We start from the raw sequence: 25,108 nt of genomic DNA, 5'->3' as shown, positions 1-25,108 counted from the left end.
CATCCGCCTTATCCTTTGTTATGCCCATCCGGCTTGGATCTCCACCCCCCCCCTACCTTTTATAAATCCCTCCAAATCCTTGACGCCATGCTCTCCGCCTCGCCTATAGCATCTGTCTCCCCTCCCCCACACGGATCCTGTACTATCTCATCCCCTTCCTCCACCTCCTCCTTTTCCTTGAAAGGATACGGATCCTATACACTTCCTGTAAACTCGATCCTCCTCACCCGCTCGTCTCCCAATCTTCTCCCACCCCCGTCCACTGCCGCGCCTGTATTCCCATGTCCCACCCGGTCTCCATCTCTCCACCCTCCTTACCCTCTCCCAAGGTGGCTTCCGCCAGCTCCCTCTCCCTGATGATGCCCTCCTCCCCTCCATCTACCCCCCCCCTACCAACTTTGATCCTTCCATCCTCCTCCTGTGTTTGCTCCTCTGGGCACCCTCCCTCCCTTCTCTCCCTCTTCCCTCCCTCCTCCATTTCTCCCCACTCTTCCCCCGGGCTTCCCCTCCCCTGTCCCTCTCCTCCTCCCCCATCTCCTCAGCCATTGGCGTCCTTGTTCTCCCCTCTCCCCCGCCTCGCCCTGATTCCCCTCTTGGCGGGTCCCCGGACTCGCACACGCTAAGTGGACATTCGCGCGCCGGAGATCATCGCCATCAGTGTCTCGTGTGTGCCGTCGTGTTTAGTGTTTGTGTTCACCGTCACACTCCATCGTTCACCAGTGCCATCGTCTTCTTCAGTGTTTGTGCTTCGTGTCAACGGTTTGTAGTGTGGATTGTCATCGAGTGTGAATGGCTTCATGCTTTTTTATGTTTATGTGTCTACTGTTTTTTCCCGCCGTTTTTCCAAGTCATGTATCTTCTCTGTCTATATCATTGTGCTATCTTTGGCTGAAGAGCGGCGTATTGTGCTGCTGCCAGCCTACCTGTTCTCCAGGTTTTAAAATCACAATATACAAAAAAAAAACTATTAACAGGCAATCGACAGGTGGACATTGTATTGACTAAAATCTGCTTGAAGGAGTAGGAAATGTGGTTCACCTCAAAATTTCTCATTATTCCATGCAAAAAAATTTTCATGGTTTGGCCATGCTACACTATGCTCATTATCCCGTGGAGGCCAGATCTACACAGAATTAAAAATGTTCATGGTTCATGGACTAGGAAAGAGCAACCTACTTACCTAGATTGCTTGTATTTTTTTTTTAAATAGATGCGCCAAATAGATTCAAAATCATTATCAAAATAGCTTACATCTATCCTGGAGCAGATGTTGTTGCGGATCATAATTTGCTGGAGACAGATGTACGATCTAAGCGAAGGAATGTTCAATGATAACATTTGGTAAAACAATTACATGCGGTTAAGTTTTTCCCTGAAGGATGTAAGCCGTAGTCTCAGACCACGGAAGAACAACAAGAGAGTTAAGTAGAAAGTGCCAGCGTACCACAAGAGTTGAAGACTATTAAAAATAGAAAGCCGCCCGCTGTGGCCGAGCGGTTCTAGGCGCTTCAGTCCGGAACCGCGCTGCTGCTACGATCGCAGGTTCGAATCCTGCCTCGGGCTTGGATGTGTGTGATGTCCTTAGGTTAGTTAGGTTTAAGTAGTTCTAAGTATAGGGGACTGATGACCTCAGATGTTAAGTTCCATAATGCTCAGAGCCATTTTTTTGAAAAACAGAAATCTCGAAGCTTTGGAAAAGTAAAGAAGAAAAAAAATAGGTACGAACTGATTACATGTTGTACGTTACATAAAATGGATTAACCTAAAAAATGAAAGAAAAAACTCTAATTACAGTTAAATCATGAACTAATAAGAATAAATATTTAGGCTAGCGAGAAATGGATGAAATGCCTGTACAAGGAAAGTGGACAACTGGAAAAGGAAGATAAATTAGAAAAAATATGCAGAAAGCTTATGTACCTAACAAACATCGCTCCACGAAACGTGAGGAAAAACTGCGGGTTTACTCAATAAAAATGGAAATATAACACAATGTTCCTAGAACAGAACAAAAAGTATTTTGCTGAAGATTTGTATGAACTATAAAGAGGCCATACATGAGTGAGACCGAACTATGAAATGTTATGTCATAAAATGTACCATGAATCAATTATATTGCGATATGAGTGGACAAAGCCATTAACAGTCTCATAATGAGGAGGCAAACTGCTGAGGTCCTGAAGGCTTTGGGAAATGAAGGGATATCCAGACTGACCAGCTTTGTTAGTGTGTTGAGGTCGTTTGCCCTGAAGTTTTAAACTAATCCACTAGCTTCACGAAATACATACAAAGCCAAAGAATGCAATCCTTACAGCACAATTAATTTCATACACCGCTTTACGAGGGTAGTGCGTAAGCTCGTACTTTGGTTATAAAGAAAATCGAGGTAAACGTGGGGATGAGTCAATTTCGATTCGGAAAACGAAATCGAAAACTTTTTTGGTTGGTAGAGAACGATTGGATCAAGAATGATAGATGCTAACAGAAATACGTACACATGTTATGGCGATTGGGAGAAGACGTTCCGCAGTATTCACTGGAGGGTCATCTTGAAGCCCTTGAAACATACTGTTGTAGTCTTAAAGGACAGAATGGATGTGAAACTCTGCAATAAACAAATAAACGTTGTAAGGATTGCCAATGATCAAATGGACGAAAGAGACGCTATATTTGACAGAGAAAGGATAAAAATATTGTGTGCGGAGGATCAAGCAGTGTTGGATGATGCAGACACACTAAAGATTGTGGTAGAGCGCATCGTAATGGCTGTGAGAGAATATGCAATGAGTATACATATTGGAATGACGTCAGAGATGAGAAACAGCACACATCAAGATTCCGTCAAACTATCATTGCAACAAGAAAAATTATTTAATTTATTTTTATTTATGTTGAGACTGAAAATCCATGAAGTCAATATCACACATGAAATGTTCTTTATTTGGATTGATTACTAGTTTCGGCAAACAATCTAACCAAAAAAAATTCCTAAAATAATTCAAAAGCCAAGATCGCTTAAATAATGTTTACTGGATAACCGGTATCAACACATTAAAGGATTAAAGGTGCTATCATCGGATCTGAATGTAGATTAACATTTGTGAACCATTTGGATATAACGATACATGAAGCAGACCAGTTGATATAAAATCATTGTCACAAAATTAAGAAACAACTGCTCTCCTGGTCATTCTTTTACATAAGATATGTAAAACCGAAGTCACAAGACAAAACTATTTGGTACATGACCGCTGAGTCTAGCAGCTTTTGAGTTATTTCTGCAACAGAGTGATCGCCCCACTGCGCACATGTGTTCACTGAAAAAAAATTCAATAGTTGCGTATCTCCTTGTTAATAACAGTCAACAAAAGTGATAAAATTACTTAGTTAGTTAGACAGCTTGTTACAAAAAAGGAAAGTTGAGTGTAGGAAGTAGGAAGTAGAATATACGTGCAACAGAGTTTTCGGAATGGTGAACGGTTTGTTGACATGAAAACGAATTCTCGCAGAACTAAGACAGAGATCTGCCAAGTGTTTTCTGAGGAGTGTAGTATTACAAAGTAGCGAAATACCAAAAGTCGAAATGGAAGATAATTAATAGTTCTCAAATGTGGTATCCGAGAATACTGCTTGAGCATTCAGAAGGAGAGAAGGCGATGAAATGAAACTTTACAGGTTGAGAGGGTATGCGATATTATTTCATTAATTACTAAATATAGTCAAGAAGTCGGAAGTGTGAGTCCCCTTGCAAGTATGATGTTCCACCCCTATTTGGCCTCAATACATGCGCTGATACTGTCGGAGAGGGTGTCGAAGAGATGATGTATAGTCTTCTGAGGCTAGCTAGTCCACAACTTCGTATGATCCACACTGCCACTGAGATAGAGTTGAAGTCAGAGCTGGTCCCACATACGTTCTAACGGGAACAGATCTGGGGATCGTAGTCGCATCGCAGATAGATCATTGAGAGACGTGCTACACTCCTGGAAATTGAAATAAGAACACCGTGAATTCATTGTCCCAGGAAGGGGAAACTTTATTGACACATTCCTGGGGTCAGATACATCACATGATCACACTGACAGAACCACAGGCACATAGACACAGGCAACAGAGCATGCACAATGTCGGCACTAGTACAGTGTATATCCACCTTTCGCAGCAATGCAGGCTGCTATTCTCCCATGGAGACGATCGTAGAGATGCTGGATGTAGTCCTGTGGAACGGTTTGCCATGCCATTTCCACCTGGCGCCTCAGTTGGACCAGCGTTCGTGCTGGACGTGCAGACCGCGTGAGACGACGCTTCATCCAGTCCCAAACATGCTCAATGGGGGACAGATCCGGAGATCTTGCTGGCCAGGGTAGTTGACTTACACCTTCTAGAGCACGTTGGGTGGCACGGGATACATGCGGACGTGCATTGTCCTGTTGGAACAGCAAGTTCCCTTGCCGGTCTAGGAATGGTAGAACGATGGGTTCGATGACGGTTTGGATGTACCGTGCACTATTCAGTGTCCCCTCGACGATCACCAGTGGTGTACGGCCAGTGTAGGAGATCGCTCCCCACACCATGATGCCGGGTGTTGGCCCTGTGTGCCTCGGTCGTATGCAGTCCTGATTGTGGCGCTCACCTGCACGGCGCCAAACACGCATACGACCATCATTGGCACCAAGGCAGAAGCGACTCTCATCGCTGAAGACGACACGTCTCCATTCGTCCCTCCATTCACGCCTGTCGCGACACCACTGGAGGCGGGCTGCACGATGTTGGGGCGTGAGCGGAAGACGGCCTAACGATGTGCGGGACCGTAGCCCAGCTTCATGGAGACGGTTGCGAATGGTCCTCGCCGATACCCCAGGAGCAACAGTGTCCCTAATTTGCTGGGAAGTGGCGGTGCGGTCCCCTACGGCACTGCGTAGGATCCTACGGTCTTGGCGTGCATCCGTGCGTCGCTGCGGTCCGGTCCCAGGTCGACGGGCACGTGCACCTTCCGCCGACCACTGGCGACAACATCGATGTACTGTGGAGACCTCACGCTCCACGTGTTGAGCAATTCGGCGGTACGTCCACCCGGCCTCCCGCATGCCCACTATACGCCCTCGCTCAAAGTCCGTCAACTGCACATACGGTTCACGTCCACGCTGTCGCGGCATGCTACCAGTGTTAAAGACTGCGATGGAGCTCCGTATGCCACGGCAAACTGGCTGACACTGACGGCGGCGGTGCACAAATGCTGCGCAGCTAGCGCCATTCGACGGGCAACACCGCGGTTCCTGGTGTGTCCGCTGTGCCGTGCGTGTGATCATTGCTTGTACAGCCCTCTCGCAGTGTCCGGAGCAAGTATGGTGGGTCTGACACACCGGTGTCAATGTGTTCTTTTTTCCATTTCCAGGAGTGTATATATGAACGAGCATTGTTCTGTTCAATAATGGCACTGTTGCATAAAAGGTAACGCATGAGGACACGCCGTTGTGCCGTAAGAACTGCCTCAGTCAGTACCAACCGCGACCTGAAGTTGTAGCTGATGTCTCCCCGCATTACGACAAGAGGTACACCGGTATGCCTCTCCAAAACATGGGAAGAACGGGATTTCTCACCAGGTCGCCGCAATATTCGCTGACGATGGTGATGTGGGTTAGTGCGAAACCGCGATTCGTCGCTAAGCACAATGCGACAACGTTCATCAGCATTCAGTGCATCCTAGTCACTTTGTGTTGTTAATGGCCGACTATGTATGGTGATTCCCTAGTTTGGGCGTTGCAATTTGGAAACCAATGGTGCAAGATTACACAGAATGTTGGCAGGGAGTCCATTACTCGTTCTTGCGTGATAGATTCAGATATGAATGGTTGAAGATGTGCTTGGTGTAGCATACGGCGATCCTCTCTAATGGTAGTCAGACGTGGTCGACTAGAACCTTTGGGACGAGCATACCTGCTGTCCGCACGTTCCCATGCAGTCCATAATGGGTCGCTGTCTCACCTGAATGCCCCTCAACTCTGGATATTGCACGGTTAGGGCAGCCGGCCAAATGGAGACCCACAATGAGGGCTCTATCAAATTGTGTCAGATATTGAACGCGCAGTCTCACAAAAGTATGCGGCACCTCCGTGTCCTTCAAAGTGGTCGCTCAACATCTGACGCTGTTCACGCCCCTAATACATCCTACCAGGGTTGATAACAACCCGAACAACACTAATACGCTCTGGTGAAGGTTTTACCTGTCTCAGGGAATTCCAGCTCTAATCATTTACATACCCACCGATGGTGTATATGTGTACGGAGCTGTACAGGGTATTTTAGAGGTGATGGTCAATAATACACACATTGAAAGTACATGCCAAAAGTAGCTAAAAAGCGCCGATAAATATGGGTCCACAAATCAACAGTTATCGTGTTACAACACCTTCTTATTGTGGTTCATCAGCGTCTATGAACTGATGGCATCCCTAAACATTAAAGCATGTGTTCGAAATGTGGTCCATGCGACTGAGTGCAACATTGGCCTTTTCTGTGAAGTGAGTGGCGAATCCTCTCAGGCAGTCCTGTGGAATTCTATAAACTCTGGAAAGTTCTTCAATCCGCAAGCGTAAGTTCTCAAGAGAGTTGACCTCGGTAACGTAGACCAGTCTTTTGACATGATCCCACACATGGGAATCCATGGGATTTAGATCCGGAGAACTTGGAGGCCATGACACTGGTCTTCCTCTACCTGTCCAATGTTGACCATACGTCCAAGTCAGAAGCCAGTGCACTCGTAAATGAAAATGTGCTGGAGCACCGTCATGCATGAACCATATGTTCAGGCGTTGGTTCAGTGGAACATCATCATGTACATCTGGAATTACAGGCCACAGAACCCGCATGTACTACTGTCCGGTTAGTCTCTGTGCTCGGAAGTGTGGTTCAATAGTGCAGTCCTCCTCAGACGTTCAACGAATGACTCTGCTGATGCCGTCGTACGTGTGTTGCATTAGGATAGACATCGGCCCTAGTGTGACAGTTATGGTAGTTAAAAGTACTGTCACAGCTAAATCCAGCCTCATCCACAAACAGAACACTGCTTACAAACAGGAGATTCAGTGTACACTGCTGTTGCACCCATTGGCATAAATTCTCTCTAGGAGGGAAGTCTGCATTGTTGAGGGCTTCCACACACTGATATAACTCATGACACGCTACTGGGTAGCAGTCCTCCTCGTTGAAGTACTCAGTACTCGGACGTTCGTGTACAACGCGTAACACCTTTTTCTCAGCATCGGCTTTATGAATCTGCGTCGATCTTTTAGAACATGAAGTGCGGAACTCCCGGTTTCCCTAAGGCGCTGATGTAACCCGCTAAATGTGCGCCTGTCGGGCTGCGTGTAGAGAGGATAAGCTTCTTCATACAATCGTGCAGCCTCAAGGGCGCTGCCATTCGCTTTGCCATTCATGAAGTGCATGTCAGCGTACTCTTCATTGGCGTAACCTCTGTCCATGGTGCCTTCACGTTCGTAACTAATTGTGATGCCGGAACGGCGCAGTGTACGGTGGTAGTTGCGAGTACGTAAACAAATATAGTCGATCCCAAACTTCGAGATACCAACATGAATATCGCGGTATCCAGGGGAGTTTACCTCGACAACGGTTGATTTGCAATCCCATCTTAATAGGAGCTTTTTAGCTACTTTTGGCCTGTACTTTCCATGTGTGAATTATTGACCGTCACTTCTGAAGCAGACTGCATTGACATCCGAACATGTCCTCGGGTACTTCCCTTTTTTTCATGAGGTGTACTTACAGTACAATGGACAGCCGAAATGACGAATGGGGAAAAGAACAGAAGAAATAAGGAAGAGTGAATGAAGGAAAGATTGCAGATAAGAGAGGGAGAGGAAGACGAGTAAGACCTGGAATGGTTTATGTCAGTAATAAGTGATGAACTCTTTAGAATGTTATGGGAGAAACACAAGGCAGGGTAAAATGGAGCGTCCAGTCGAAACCTTCCAGAAGACAGGCATACCAAAGAAGAAGAATCAAATACATACTGTTCTGCAACAAGAGATGAAAGGACAGACTGAATCAGAAAGCAGATCAGTATGGTTAAAAAATGAAGGAGAAGAATTTAGACTTTTGTTTCAATAAACTAAAAAGCTCTAAAACGATTTTTTAAGTAATTTATAATAAATAATTATACTGTGTACTGGTACTTGAATTACGTAACCATTATGGTACCTCACCTGAACCTCTCGATATCAGTAATATTCTACTGTATTTCGGTTAACTACTTAACATGTTTCTGAGACAACATTCAGATTTGATTTCACTTTTGATACATCGATATGTTTATATTGCAATGATATTATTCTTATGTGTATTCTTTCTTTTGTCACTATGATCTTTGACGTACTTGTAATTCTGATTTTTGGGCGCGTAAGCGATAGTTAGTTAGTTGTTAAGTTGTTAGAGAGTCGGACGTTGAGAAAGTCAAGCCTTGGACGTCATGTTGGAAAGACGCATAACGTAGTCAGCTTATAAAATGTGAACTTTAACAGTGACTGTGATGAAGATGTTTTCAAGTATGTTTTGTATTGTGAAGTGATGTTTTGTGTTTACCTGATATTGCAATAAAAGGAATTAAAAGGAAGTGTAACTTAAATTCGAAATGCTGATTTTTTTTTTACATCACTATTGTGCTAACTTTGAAAGGTGTAATCTTCAAGAATGGTTTGCGAAGCGCATCTACAAAACTTTTGAATATAGCAGAATAAAACCCAGGCCTCTTTGCATCCGAGCTTGGAGTCATAACCACCTAGATCTTCAACGATTGAGCCATGATTTTACGATGAGACCAGCGTGGGAAACACAAAAAGATGAGTGCCTAGTTTTTTCATTATTACATGAAATGACTATTAACTGTGCTCTAATGACACCTGCCACATAATATGACTGTTGTTGCCCGATAATGCAGTATTTAGCAGCATGAGCAATACCATAATCGTTATTAAAATATTTACCTTTGTTGTGGTAGGGTTGTTAGAACTGTCAGTCCGAAAGGTATGAATACTTCACTTCTAAAGTGACCAAAATAATTACAGGACGTATATAAAGCCACTTCGGTTGCACAAAATTGTCTCAATTGATCATGGTTTCGATTGCTGTAGGGCAATCTTCATAAGAATAAAAAGTTACATGGAATACATGTAATCACATCATGGTTTGAAATGTCTGCTCAGACGTTTTAAACCATGGTGTGATTTCATGTATTCCATGTAACTTTTTATTCTGATGAAGATTGCGCCACTGCAATCGAAACCGTGGTCAAATGACAAAAAGTTTGTGCATCCGAAGTGGCTGTATGTACGTCCTGTAATTAAATAGCGTACGGTGGCTGGGTCACAGCCAATCAGATGTTCAAAATCTGACCAAAATAAATTTGTTTAAAATAAGTAGTGTAAGAAGCGTTGTTTATGACTGAAACGATAAAAAGTCGATAACTAAGTGCATTGTTTTTTATCCTTATTTGCTGTTCAACCTGTCAGCGTCAGAAATGTGGTTTTGATTATGTGAAATCAATGTAGAGTATCAATTGATGGCATATTCGCGGGTTATCAGCCGTATCCTTACGTCATATTGTCGCAACGTTTCAAGAGTCTCCTGTTCGTCATTTTCAAGGGACGTGTCGGTTTATCCATTTCATTCATTTATAGCTGCTGGGCCGAAGACTGCTCCGCTGAGAGCCCTACGGGCAGTCCCCAGCCTCCGGAAGAAACATCGCGGAGGTTGGGGTAGAGAAGTCCTGGCAGGGTGGACGGCGGTGTGGTCGTGAGTCATGGTGCTACTTATGTATTCCGCTCGATGCCTTCACCGCTCTCACATCAAAGCTTTCCCCAAGTAGTTTTACTAACACCGCATCCCATGCTAAGCTCGACTGACAAGATCGTCGGCTATACTTCCAAACGCCCTGGTTAGCCGGGCGTGTTTACGCGACCTCTCCCAGGACTGGGAGGTGCGACAGCCACGGATCACACCGCTCGTTGGATTAAGAGGAGTACAAAAAGTCGTGTAGTTATAACATGTAGGTCTTTAGTTTTTTTAAGAAAAGTTGTTGTTGGAGTTTTCACTTTAATTTCACGTAAGTTTCGTTAACTTTGTTAGTATTTTTAATTTATTTTGAAATAATTTATTCTACAAGTTATTTTTGTAGGTGCCATAGCACTTGCCCTATTACAAGTTACCTTATGAACTGTTTGCTCTTGAAGGCGATGACTTACGTTGTTCTAGAGTAAACATCCTGCTGCATTGGTTCATCTACGGTCGCAGGTTCGAATCCTGCCGCGAGCATGGATGCGTGTGATGTCCTTAGCTTACTTAGGTTTAAGTAGTTCTAAGTTCTAGTGGACTGTTGACCTCAGAAGTTAAGTCCCATAGTTCTCAGAGCCATTGGAACCATTTTTTTTTTTCATATACATCTACCGGGTGATCAAAAAGTCAGTATACATTTGAAAACTTAATAAACCACCGAATAATGTAGATAGAGAGGTACAAATTGACACACATGCTTGGAATGACATGGGGTTTTATTAGAACCAAAATGCAGGATGACGCTCCACCCCATATTGCTAGACGCGCGAAAGATCTCTTGCGCGCGTCGTTTCGTGTGCTCAGCCGCCACTTCTGTCAAGCTTGGCCTCCCAGATCCCCTGACCTCAGTCCGTGCGATTATTGGTTTTGGGGTTACCTGAAGTCGCAAGTGTATCGTGATCGACCGACATCTCTAGGGATGCTTAAAGACAACATCCGACCCCAATGCCTCACCATAACTCCGGACATGCTTTACAGTGCTGTTCACAACATTATTCCTCGACTACAGCTATTGTTGAGGAATGATGGGGGACATACTGAGCATTTCCTGTAAAGAACATCATCTTTGCTTTGTCTTACTTTGTTATGCTAACTATTGCTATTCTGATCTGTCGGACATTTTTTGAACTTTTGTATTTTTATGGTTCTAATAAAACCCTATGTCATTGCAAGCATGTGTGTCAATTTGTACCTCTATATCTACATTTTTTCCGTGATTTATTCAGTTTTCAAATTTATACTAACTTTTTGATCACCCGGTACATACATACTCCGCAAGTCACCTTACGGTGTGTGGCGAAGGGTACCCTGTACCACTACTTGCCTGTTTCTTGCCTGTTGCACTCGAAATCAGAGCGAAGGAAAAACGGATATCTATAAGCCTCCGTGTGAGTCCTAATTTCTCTTATATTCTCATCGTGGTCCTTACGCGAAATGTACATTGGTGGCAGTAGAATCGTAATGCAATCAGTTTCAGATGACGATTATCTAAATTTTCACAATTGTGTTACCCAAAAGGAATGTCGTCTTCCCTCCAGGGATTCAAAAATGGCTCTGAGCACTATGGGACTTAACATCGGAGGTCATCAGTCCCCTAGAACTTAGAACTACTTAAACCTAACTAACCTAAGGACATCACACACATCCATGCCCGAGGCAGGATTCGAAGCTGCGACCGTAGCGGTCGCGCGGTTCCAGACTGAAGCGCCTAGGACCGCTCGGGCACCAGCGGCCGGCTTCCAGGGATTCCAATCTGGTTTCCCGAAGCATCTCAGTAACAATTACGCGTTGTTCGAAAGTGTCGGTAACAAAGCCTTTGAATTGCTTCGATGTCTTCCTTCAATCCGACCTGCAATAATCAAGAAAAAGTCGCACCAACAACCTACATGTGGTCTCCTTTACAGGTGAAACACTCTTTCCTAAAATCTCCCAATAAACCGAAGTCAAACATTCGCCTTCCCTACCACAGTTCTCACATTCTCGTTCCACCTCATATCGCTATGCAGTTTTACGTCCAGATATTTAAACGACTTGACTGTGGCAAGCAGAACGTTAGTAAAACTGTATCCGAACGGTACAGGTTTGATCTTCCTACTCATCCGCATTAACTTACATTTTTCCACATTTAGGGCTAGCTGCCATTCATCACACCAACTGGAAATTTGGCTTAAGTAGTCTTGTATCTCCCTAAAGTCACGGCAGCATCAGCTAACAACCGCAGATTGCTGCCCACCCTGTTCGCCAAATCATTTGTGTGTATAGAGAACAACAGCGATCCTATCACACTTCCCTGGGGCATTCCTGGCGATATCCTTTTCTCTGATAAGCACCCACCGTCGAGGACACCACACCGGGTTATATTGTTTAAGAAGTCTCCGAACCACTCACATATCTGTAAACTTATTCCATATGCTCTCACCTTCGTTAACAGTCTCCAGTGGGACACCGTGACAAATGCTTTTCGGAAATCCAGAAATATAGAATCTGTCTGTTGCATTTCACTCATAGTTCTCAGTATATCATGTGAGTAAAGGGCAAGCTGAGTTTCGCATCAGTGACACTTTCCAAAAAATTGCTGTTTTACGAACATACGTTTCACAGTCTCAAGAAATTTTGTTATGTCCGAACTGAGAATATAATCAAGGATTCTGTAGCAAATAGAAGTTAGGGATATTTGCCTGTAATTCTGCGGATCCGTTCTTTTACCTTCTTATATACTGGAGTCGCCTGCGCTTTTTTCCAGTAGCTTGAGATTTTGTGCTGGGCTAGAAATTCACGATAAATGCGCGCCAGGTAGTGGGCGAATGCCGTAGAGCACTCTTTGTAAAACAGAACTGGGATTCCATCCGGACCTGGTGATTTATTTGCTTTCTAATCATTCAGTTATTTCTCTACGCTAATGATTCTTATTACTATGTCGTCTGTACTAGAGTCTGTCCGACGACCAAATGACGGTACGTGTGATCGATTTCTTGAAAGTGAAATTTAAAACTTCGGCTTTCGTTTTGCAATCTTCAACCGCTGCAGCAGACTGATCAACATGGGAGTCAATGGAAGCCTTACACCCATCCAGCGATTTTAAGCAAGATCGAAGTTTTCTCGCGTTCTCTGCCAGATCTTTCCTCAGCATCCGTCGAATTTCATTATTAGATCATGGTGAGTCTTTGCCATCCTTTATCCACTTACTAGGCACGTAACTCTAGAGACCATGATTTACAATATGCTTAAACTTTACCCATAATTCCTCTACATCCATCTTACTGGAATTAAGTGATACTAACTCACTGTTTAGGTGAGAAGCTAATAACTACTTATCTGCTCTGTCTAGCAGAAAGGGAGAGGGAGAAGAAGACGAAGAAGACTAAGACTTAGAATTATACTGTATTTTCATGTGACATTGCTTCCTGTTTGTGGTATAACGCATGGTATCATCCACGTTTTGTAAGACGCGTTACATCTTTGATACCGGGAAGGTGCTTGTTGATGAAATATTGTGAAAACATTGCCATGGATGTACAAAAGTGGGTACCACTACTGATAAGAAACAATTGCGTGGACACAACTGTCAGGAATAAATCTGTGTGATCCAATGGACGAATGTAAATCACCTCAGCTGTGAAGATCTTTCAGCACTCTCAAGAACAGTGTGAGGTTCGCTGTGCTAAATTCGTTGTTGATAGTGATTCCAATTCATATAGATCAGTAATTGATAGCAGGCCCTATCATGACCTAACACCGATAAAGTTAAAAAGTTTCTGTCATGTGCAGAAACGAATGGGTACCCAACTACGTAAAATCAGGCAGAACTTTTCTAGCAAAATGTTTGAAGATACCAAGACTATTAGAGGACGTGTGGCTGACAAAACAGTCGATCAGCTAAGTGAATACTATGGCCAAGCCTTTAGAAAGAATACAGATAACCTGGAAGAATGAGGAAAGCAGTATGGTTAACGTTTTTCGTCAAGACATCAAGTTAAGAGAAGCCACTAGACAACTGTTCACAAATGTGAAGCAGCAGTAACCAAATATACCCATGGAAACACCATCCCTGAAGCTGTTGGAGCAGTAATAAAGTCAATATATAGAGCGTAGCACATCCAGATCTTCTGAAGAAATGCTTCACAGGAAAAACTCAAAATGTAAATGAGTCTTTCAACAGTCTTGTATGGACGTAGTTGCAAAAAACGTATTTGTGACTGGAAGACACTGACGGTTAGGGTCAACGATGCTGTGATCACCTTCAGTTATGGAAATGCAAGTATAATAACGGTTCTGAAGCAATTTTAAATTAAGTTTGGCGATAATACAGAAGCATTCCTACGAGATCTGGATAGACAGCGAGTCTCCAAAGCAGAAATTATGGTCAAAAAGACAACAGAAGCTGGCCGCTGTGGCCGAACGGTACTAGGCACTTCAGTCCGGAACCACGCGGCTGCTACGATCGCAGGTTCGAATCCTGCCTCGGGCATGGATGTGTGTGATGTCCTTAGGTTAGTTAGGTATAATTAGTTCTAAGTCTAGGGGACTGATGACCTCAGATGTTAAGTCCCATAGTGCTTATAGCCATTTGAAGCATTTGAACAACAAAAGCTGCAAGATCCCTCAGACGAAGAAAGAGACTGCGTCTAGTTGATACTGAAGAAGATAAAGATTTCACAGCTGGAGGGTTTTAGGCTGTCTCTTCATTCAACAGTGAATTTTCCTTTACTTCAACTATCAGGTGCGATTTCTGAAAAACTACTTCTTTTACAAATGTTTCCCACTATCTCATAAAATATTTAAGCTATAGCTCTAAAATTTCATTTATTATTGACAGCTGTATTATCTTTATGTGAATCTACAAAGATAGAGATAGCGCTCATAATTTGACCATAAAAATATGTTTTTTTTTCAATTACATAAATTTTTAAGAACTTCCATAAAAATCTCGTGTGCTTTTTCCTAACAAAGATACACACTTGATAGTAGACCGGAATATGTATAAGATATGACTCAATAACCTGGCACGGCTTTGTTTTATTACCTTGGATAGCTCCCGAGAAAACGGGCATTGATAATCCCCTTATAGCTTTTAGGAGGTTTACCACATTCCACTAGGTGAATACGGAACTTGTTCCTTTGCTCTATCTCACATACAGGTTACACAAACATTTAAATCATCTTCTCGCACCTGCGCATAAATCTTACCACATTGTATACGCAGACAGAATTGGTACATGCTTTTCTTAAACACTCACCTGCAGCAGCGACTCATTTCTACCGCCCTTCTGACGACCGAATCCCAGAACCCGTCAGCGTGGCACAGCACCTTCGTCCATTCAAAAATGGTTCAAATGGCTCTGAGCACTATGGGACTTAACATCTTAGGTCATCAGTCCCCTAGACCTTAGAACTACTTAAACCTAACTAACCTAAGGACATCACACACATCCATGCCCGAGGGAGGATTCGAACCTGCGACCGTAGCAGTCCCACGGTTCCGAACTGCAGCGCCTAGAACCGCACGGCCACCACGGCCGGCTTCGGCTATTCAAAAGCAAATGTGTGGCCTTCGTTGATGCTCATTCTGTGCTCTGTCACTGCAGACTTTTGTTGAGCTCTCTGCTTGCCATACTTTGAGAGGAGGCAGTACGTACAAACCGAGGAAAAGTTTATCAGTAAACATGTGCTCTAAAATTCATACCCTAACAGCTAAGAGTACGTTCTTTCCAGAAGGAGAGATGTGTTCCACAATAGGGAAGATAAACAAGTGCTCGTAGCTGTTAAGGTATGCATTCTAGAACCCATATTCACTGTTCATTATTTTCCTGTTTTGGTCCTTACTACCGACTTTCAAAATATGGAAAGCAAAGAGGTTGGTGTAGAAGAATTTAATTCACAGTATCAAAGATGACTAAGTGCTCATAGATATTACGTTTCGCATTTTAGAGCCCAAATTTAAAAGACTTTTTTGCTTGTACCATCTAGTAGAAACTCGTGCTTCTGTAAAAGGATCGGTGCACGGAGCGTATAGCTACCACCGTCGTACCTTAGTGGGAGACCTTGCCGAGAACCCGAGAAAATTCTAGTCCTAAGTAAAATCGCTAAGCGGGTGGAAGGCTTCTATCCAGTCACCCGTTGACCACTCTGGTGTGGCAGTAGAAGACAGAAAAAGTAAAGCCAAAGTTTTAAATTTCACATGTAAGAGATCGCTCACGGAGGCAAATCGTACAAACACACCGTCGTTTGACCATCGCGTAGACTCCCATATGAAGAACATAGTAAGAAGCCTCACTGAGAGACAACTGAAAGAACGGAAAGCAAATAAGTCTCCAGATCCTGATGGAGTCCCAGTTCTGTTTTAAAAATAGCACTCTGTGGCACTGACCCCTTACCTAGCTTGCATTTATCGCGAATCTCTCGCCAGCGCGAAGTCCCAAGCGACGGGGGAAAAAGCGCCGGTGACGCCTGTACATAAGAATGGTAAAAGAAAAGATCCGCAATATTACAGACCAATATCCTTACCATCGGTTTTCTGCAGAATTCTTAAACATATTCTCAGTTTGAATACAACAAATTTCCCTGAGACGGGCAAAGCTTCTGCCCAAAGGTCAGCACAGTTTGAGAAAGCATCGATCGTGCCTAACTCTGTTTGCCATTTTCTCACATGACATCCCGTACATCGTGGATGAAGGCAAGATACAGACTTCATCTTCCTAGGTTTCCGAAGATCTTTTGACAATGTGCCCCAGTCCAGTCTGTTAAGGAGGGTACACAGGTAAGTGAGTGCCACGAAAACTCCTTATGTGATAAAATCAACTAGGTTCTCGTCGACGGCGAACGTTCTTCAGAGACAAGGGTGTGGTCAGGAGCGCCCCAGGAAAGTGTGATGGGGTCGGTGTCATTCTCTATATACATAAATGATCTGACGGACAGGATGAGCACCAATCTGCGGTTGTTTGTTGATGGTGATGTGGTGTGCGGGATGGTGTCATCGTTGAGTGACTGTAGGAGGGTACAAGATTGCTTCGACAAAACTTCTAGTTGGTGTAGGAAAGTGTGATCCATCTGTAAAGGAGACAAGAACGTATAGAACGCTAGTGCGACCCATTCTCGAGTACTGTTCGAGAATTTTGGATCACCAGCAGGTCAGTTTAAAGAAAGACATCGGATCAATTCAAAGGCGGGCTACTGGATTTGTTACAGGAAGATTCCATCAACACGAAACTATTACGGGATGACATCTTGGGTTGTCGGGTGTTCTGCCGGATATCAGCGTCGTACTTGCACGATCTGGCCACATGGGATGGACAGGCTCAATGAGTTTCTTGAACATCTTAACTCATGCCACCCTAATATCAAGTTCACCATGGAACTGGAGAAGAATGGCCAGCTGCCATTTCTGGATGTACTAGTCCAGAGGAAAGCAGATGGATCAATTGACCACAGTGTGTACCGAAAACCAACACACACTGATTTATATCTGCAGGCCAGCAGCTGTCACCACCCTGCACAGAAGAATGGAGTTCTGAAGACTTTGGTCCACAGAGCACGTGCCCTGTCAGACCAAGAGAATCTACCTATAGAGATAGAACGTCTCAAAACAGTTTTCTCCAAGAATGGATACACGGACAGACAAATTGGGAGGGCACTCCAACCAGCCAATATACCACAGGTTCCTGAAGAAGACCAAGATGAAGCAAAGAAGGTGGCGTATCTGCCCTATGCTGGCTCTATTTCTGCCAGAATCAGTAGGATCCTCCGTAAACACAATATCAAGTGTGTTTTCTGTCCATCCAACAAGATTGGGGGACTGCTGGGGAGTGTCAAAGACGACCTGGGGTTACGAAAACCAGGGATTTACCATATACCTTGTCAATGTGGCATGTCCTACATTGGCCAGACGACAAGAACTGTGGAGATCAGGTGCAAAGAACATCAGAGGCACACTAGATTAAGACAGGTGACCAAGTCAGCCATTGCTGAACACTGTCTAGAACTAGACCATGCCATGAAGTATGAGGATACCAAGATTCTAGCACAAACACCCAGATTTTGGGACAGTGTTATAAGAGAATCGATAGAAATTAAAATGGTTGACGATCTTATGAACCGTGACACAGGGTACCAGCTAAGCAGAGCCTGGGATCCGGCTCTGGAATTGTTAAAGGAGCAGCGGGGCCAGCTGCAACACTACACAAACAGAAGAACCAGAGACATGGAGATGGAAAACGAGCCCCTGACGGACGGCCAGGTGCACCAGACCGAAGATGAAACACCCAGAAGTGGGACTGGTGGGCGCAGACCGCAGAGGGAACATCCAGAGCCGCAGCGGACGAAAAACGTAGCGGCAACGCTCCAACAGGCCGTGGTGAGCGGGCGCGGACCGCAGGGGGAACGCTTGGTACTCCAGACCGTAGATGAAACCCCCAGGAGCGGGTTTGGTGGGCGCGGACCGCAGAGGGAACACCTGGAACCGCAGCGGACGGAAAATGGAGCAGCAACGCTCCAGCAGGTCGCAGGGAATGGGCGCGGACCACAGAGGAAGCGCCTGCAGCCGTTGGTGGAGGGGGAAGGCCATAGGCATAAATACTGGACCAGATCCACTCGAGGAGTAGTCTCAGGTCGCACCTGATGAAGGCCACGAGCTACGTGACCGAAATATCGTGCAAGTACGACGCTGATATCCGGCAGAACACCAGACAACCCAAGATGTCATTAGATCGCCGGGAAAGCCTGAAGAGTTATATTACGGGATGCTTCGAGAACTCAACGGGAAATAAAATTACCGGAAAACATTCTCGATCGCGCAGTCATATTTTTAATAAATTATTGTACTGTGAGATTGTTTTTTACTAATTTTACTTAATTCGAAGATCTCTGTTAAACCCCAGTAATGTTATCTAAACTTATCGACTGGGAATCTCTGGAAAGAAGCCGACGTTCTTTTTGCGGAATATTATAGAGAAAATTTAGATAACCGGCATTTGAAGCTGAAAACAGAACGATTCTACTGCCGCCAATGTCCATTTCACGTAAGAACTACGAAGATAAAGAGAAATAAATTAGGGTTGGTACGGGGGCGTATAGATAGACGTTTTTCCCTCGCTCTCTTTGCAGTTGGAACAGGAAAGGAAATGACTATTAATGGTAATGTGTACCACCCGCCACGCACCACACGATGGCTTGAGGAATATGTACATAGAAGTAGATGAAGATGTAGAAGTACTTTTTAATTGTATGCGTTTATGCCATCGATTATGATGCTCCCTGTATAGGAACTAGAAAATTCTTCGTTGTCAGTGGAGTTTTAAAAATCGCCGTGGCGAGGTATACATTCAACAGAAATGTAGTAAAATGTCGTCCAAATCTTTGTCCTTCACATACCACAACAATAAATATCTCATATTTGCTTAATCACTCATCTTATTTCGACAGATAAGAATTATGTCGTTGAAATGAATACGGACTCTAGTCACAGAATATCTTTACTATCAGAAGTAGGTTCACATGCTCTCGAGCACATCTGTCTTTCTCACAGGCCATAACTATTACCACAGAAGTTAAGGGATTTTTATTCCTTGGTTGCAGGCTTTCGTCTACATGTCGACGGCGTATTCGAATGCCCCCAGAGACGAAATCGAGGAGAAGTTCTACCCTCCAGGACTGAAGGCTGAAGAGCTACTGAAGCTGATCAGGATCATGGACGACGAACAACTGGCGCAGATACTCCCACTGTGAGTGATTAACTTTCACAGTTTTCTATCCTAGAGAGAACTGCAGCAGTTTTTATTAGACTACATACACTTCGAATCTGTAGATTTGTATTCAGCAAAATAAAAAGAACCAGTATTTCCCATTCACTTATTTTTATTGGCATTTGGTGTATTTAAGGCTACCAAATGCTGTCAGCCCTACACTGATAAGCCGAAACATTATAATCACATAAGCAACATCGATCTACTGTTCCTTTGCAATGCATTACACCAGCGATTCTGTGTGACGAATTCGACAATTCCTTGGTACTGTGGTGCAGAATAACTTTATTTTCGTTACTACGAAATTAGTTCCAAACAGCTATTATTGAAGATGTTCATTTTTTTAAGATCAATTTCTTATTTGGAATTAAATCCAAAATAAAAAGAACAAGTGCACTGTGTAACAGAATTAAAGGATCACTTTTTCGAAACCCCATAATTGTTTGAATTTTCTCATTTCGAGAGTACTGAAGAGTGATCTGTTTTAATTGTTAAAAACAATTCAACATCCATTTGAGTCGTGCGTTATACGCCATTTAAAGTGGATTCGCACTGTTCAGAAAGTGTCCGGTATATGTAAACAGATATTCTATTGTGTACCTTTTTGTATGATGTAACAAGCACCTGTGAGCAATATGTATACGGACATGGTCTTTTGGACAAGGTGTTTTATATTTTTAAAGATTTTGACGGTGACAAACATTTAAAATGTGCTGAATTTTATCGGCTTGATACCTTATACGTGAGGTTTAGCGTGAAATGAACATATTTTACAATAAAATGGATTTTAAGACCTGAAGATGACAGCAAAGACTGTTGTAACCGGTTGTCGTGAATGAAGAAATATTTTATGTGATCTTGGTTGTTGAATTTTTTTAACCCTATAATTGTCTCCCATTGCCAAGCACAAGTTTGAAATTCGGCTGAAAGGTGCGTACAACATTCCTCCGTAATGATGCAAAATCGCGGCGCCCTACAACCTCACCCATGGACAACGCTTCAAACAGCAAGGTGTTGACACGTGCGAAACAAAGGCCACAGCTCATAAGTTCTTTTGACGTGTAAGGTCGGTTAATGACGTCACAGTGACACCTGGCCGCCACACCCTCTCTTACCCACATTTCACCCCTTATTTTTACTCCTTTGCGGTGGATGTTAGAACCGCGATTTTCTTTGAGTGGCTGAGGAAAACAATGCAAACACACGCCGCTCAGAATCAGCACGAAAAAGCCTCAGAGGGTGGCCTAAAGGGCGTCAATGAAATCACCCCCTTTCCTTGGGCGTTGGTTCCCACACATTTCGCGGTCGAAAACGACAGTTCGCAGTGCGATAAGCAACAAAAAGGTGTTCTTGACAACCTTTAACACTGCTACCTTTGGACGTTTCAGTCCTTTCTAAGTACGTTGTGGGCGGCTTTCGCGATCAGTTACTTCAATACCTGCCATTTCGAAGTTCCTACGGTTATGTAAAGAAGGGACCCTATTACGATCTACTGTAGTGAAGCAGTTTCGGAAGACCGAATACAATGTTTAGACTTCCTATATCGCATTTTCCGTTTCGGTGCCGTTATAGTCACTGAACAGATGATTTCGAATTGCTTATTGGTATTGCGTAAGACCGAAACCTCTTAGCGTTTTCAATCAGATCGGTTGTCAAAATTTTACGTTCATAGTCACTGAACACTTCTCTCATTACTCTGCTTACGCTCATTTCCGTTCTTTCACATTCTGTTTCTCAGCTAAATTTTGACATCTCTTTAATCTGTGATAAAGCTCTCTTCGTTTACATAGTACTTCCCTAACAAGACTGTTACACCACAGTGGGTCTTTCACGTTCCTGAAGACCTTACTTAGAACATAATTGTCTAAGGCATATCGAACGATCCTTTTGAATTTTTTCCCATTTGTGTTCCACACCTTCATCCCGAACACTGAATATTTGACGTTGACTACACAGATACTCTACAATTTGTATCCTGTCATTCTTGCAAAGCAAAAATATCTTCCTGTCCTTCTTAACATTTCTTGTAATATCTGTACACATAGGTGCTACCACAGCCTTACGCTCACTGACTATCCACCCTCCCCCCAACCGTCCTTCGACGTTAATTGATTCGAGAAGTTCTGGTCTGTTTTATGTTACGAGGCCTAAGACGTTACTTTCACGATTTGTTTCTCTGTCAGTTCGAAATAATTTTTCGACAAGTCATTCAGTGCAATCCCTATCTCTGGCACCAGTTTTGATATCACTCTCCTATACCTGGCAAGTGGAAGCCATCCTATGTTAGCCGGCCTGAGTGGCCGTGCGGTTCTAGGCGCTACAGTCTGGAACCGAGCGACCGCTACGGTCGCAGGTTCGAATCCTGCCTCTGGCATGGATGTGTGTGATGTCCTTAGGTTAGTTAGGTTTAAGTAGTTCTAAGTTCTAGGCGACTGATGACCTCAGAAGTTAAGTTGCATAGTGCTCAGAGTCCATCCTATGTTACATTAACATGATCAAGAAACTTATGCATCAAATTCTGCAGGTTCTCTCTGAAGCGCTCTAGCACTACAGTTTCTGACGCAGGTGGTCTATAAAATTATCAGATCACCATTTTACTTTTGATGCTTAACTTCAACCAGATTAATTAACACGCGGTTAAACGTGATAAACTCGCTAGATACTATTGAATTTTTTACTGCAATAAATACGCTGCAACCATTGGCGACTAACCTATCATTACGTTAAATATCCCAGTCTGAATTTAGGAAGTGCTGGCTTGATCCTTGACATCTTAGCGATAGGTGCTAATAGCAGGAATAAACATCATCTGCTCTGCACTTTCGGTTAACCACTATGGCTGAAATCTCTCTTTAAAAGTATTTTATTCTTGTTACTTCATGTTAATTTTTATTTCTCCTTCTGGAATCAAAATCTGATTCACATGCTGTATACATAAAATTCATCGTTGTTTGTAGGTTTATTAGCCACTTCCACTAAAGTGATGGCGAAAAATTCGCTTAGTTTAACTGTTGCGCTCTGGCATGACTTAGATTTCTCTGTAGCACTCGACAAGCGATGATATTGGAACAAGCTGCTACAGAAGTAACAGCAATTGAACTCTAATAACACACTTAATAATATACCGCACATTTTAAACATTTGTGAAACAATCAACTAGTAATAATTATGATATTTAATAAGATCCACTGCACATCAATAATTTAGAGAAATAATTAACGGCCACTTAATATTTTAGTAAGAACAAAACTACTACCACTCTCCATTTCAACATCTAATTGCCAGCACGCTGGTGCTTCTTTCTCACGATGAAATAAGCCTTATCATAAAATAAACAATTAGTATAAGTGCTTAACATTACTGTTAAAATAATTTAATCCTTTTGCACTTGCAGTTAAATACTTTTACCCCTCCAGTTACATATTATTATACGTTTTTGGAAACACACGTCTTATTAATCGCTCATGAGGAAGAATTTTCAGATACGTATCTGGATGTCTTCCACATTAAATCACTAAGGGCAGTTCGTCATACTTAATGACACAGTGTATAAAATAATTAACAAACTGACTTCGAAAAAAGTCTTCTCCAGTCAGGTCGCTGGTTATTTTGGGTAACACTGCACACGTAATGTTTCTAAATGTTCTCCACAAAAAAAAGTTGCAACGTCACCCAAATCTGGACGACAGACACACATCAAACCATTCCTTCAAAATCATTATTCAGTAATTTACTGTTTTCCAGTACACAGTCTGAATAAGGCTTGACAATACACTTCCGTAATGTAGCCACTAAGTGATTTTTGGCCACAGGTATGGGCACTTCCGCTTCTGTTTTTCTTTCGTATTATAACTGACGGAAAAAAATCGCAACACCAAAAATTAATCGTTGAGAAGTAATGAAATTTCGGGAATACTTTTGTTTGGGTCACATATTTACGTGATTAACATTCCAAGATCACAAGTTGAAAGGGTACAGTACCGCCCAACATTGAAAATAGGTACAACATTTTTCGTTATTCTTGTCAGAACAATATATTTTTTGTAATAATAACTCAATTTCACTTAATACACCGAAGCCGGATACCAGTGTAGGAAAGGATGACAATTTATTTAGTTAACTGATCACATGTGCACTCCCACAAAATAAATCCCTACATCCACTTTGGTGAGATCTGCGAAATGAATGAATGTATGGTCATCTGCTAACCACAGATAGTGAATGTAGATATATGATCATCTTTGAGTCGGTCCTTTGGTCACCTTTGGTGGAACCAAAGAGATGAAATTTACCGGAGCTTTGAGCGCCTGAAATATGGCTGACCAATACGGTAGCAAGGTGCTCCCCCACTTCGGCAGAGGTCCGAGATGTCCTGAAGAACGGCCATTTTTTCAGCACTCTGCCGCTGGATCTAGTGTTGGTAAGACCTGTCTTAGGTGTGCTCTGTAAAGACAAGAGTGGAGACATGGTATGCATGTGAAATACTTAAGAGTAGTTTGGAATAATAATTTCTCAATTTCAGGAACTTTTGTGGGGAGAATTACATGTCAGGCGGGTAATATTAAGGGGATCGTAGTAATCTTCGGAAGTGACCAACGGTCACAATGAAATCACGTGTAGCAGTAAGTTGAAATACTTCCGAGTGCTTAAGCTGAATTACTAGCGTGTGTACTATAAGTTGGAAATATTTAAGAAATGGCGTGTGCAGGACTTGAAATGAGAGACGAGTATTTCCACGTGGTGAGTACTATGTGAGTCTCAATCTGTGGATGAGACAAAGGATAAAGAGAAGTACTCGTCCATGGTATCAGTTGAGGACTCGCGTGTGTGATGAATATGTTCTTAATATTACTTTGCGTGTTATGTTTCCATGTGACGCTTGATTCAAACTATAATACTCTGAGAGAGAAGCAAGGTGAGTCAGCCGTCTATCCAGCAACGCCACTTGGCTTGCATTGCACAGGAAGATGTGCATATATCCTCCAGAGTTCATAGTAGGACAGAAAAGTTACGAAGTGGGGCAGTGTCGTGTGAAACTGGGACAAATACAAACTGAAGTGGGAAAGCTGAAAGTGATGTGATTATAAAGTTGTGACTATTCTTTGTATTGTATGTTGCCAGTGTGATGTATTTCATGAAATTTAAGTACGTGTGGTGGGCATGGGAGAGTAACAAGATAGTTTCAGAGGCAGTGGGTTATGCATGTTACTTTTTGTACCACTCGGTCTGGAGTAAATTTTCGTGATGATGGGTGTGAGAGTCGAAGTGTGAGATATAGCAAAAGATCCACCATCCTATCCAGAAAGTGCACTGTAGCTTTAAATAATTACGAGACCATAAGATAGAGAATCACCAATGTAAAGCCATCCCCACTGGGCGGAATTTCTCATGTGTTATTGTTGTAGGTTATAGAATTTGTGTGTTTAGGTTATGGAATTCATCGGAATAAATAAGATAGTGAAAAGAAAAAGATTGGTGGCCTTTTCCTTCGGATAGTATGTTGTCATGATACCCAGAATTTATAA

The 25,108-nt window shown here is 43.0% G+C and overlaps 1 protein-coding gene across 1 annotated transcript in view; it reads left to right on the top strand.

Moving 5' to 3' along the window:
- Positions 1-25,108, top strand: part of LOC126100507 (fatty acyl-CoA reductase 1-like) — a 192,103-nt gene that overhangs the window by 20,957 nt on the left and 146,038 nt on the right. The window contains exon 3 of the mRNA XM_049911117.1: positions 19,417-19,562. Within this exon, the coding sequence (XP_049767074.1) occupies positions 19,417-19,562 (146 nt within the window). The remainder of the gene's footprint in view (positions 1-19,416; positions 19,563-25,108) is intronic.

The sequence above is a fragment of the Schistocerca cancellata genome, chromosome 9 (genome assembly GCF_023864275.1).
Source record: "Schistocerca cancellata isolate TAMUIC-IGC-003103 chromosome 9, iqSchCanc2.1, whole genome shotgun sequence".
NCBI classification, from domain to species: domain Eukaryota; kingdom Metazoa; phylum Arthropoda; class Insecta; order Orthoptera; family Acrididae; genus Schistocerca; species Schistocerca cancellata.
Note: the sequence above shows the minus strand (reverse complement) of the source record. Positions and strands in the feature narration are given on the sequence as shown.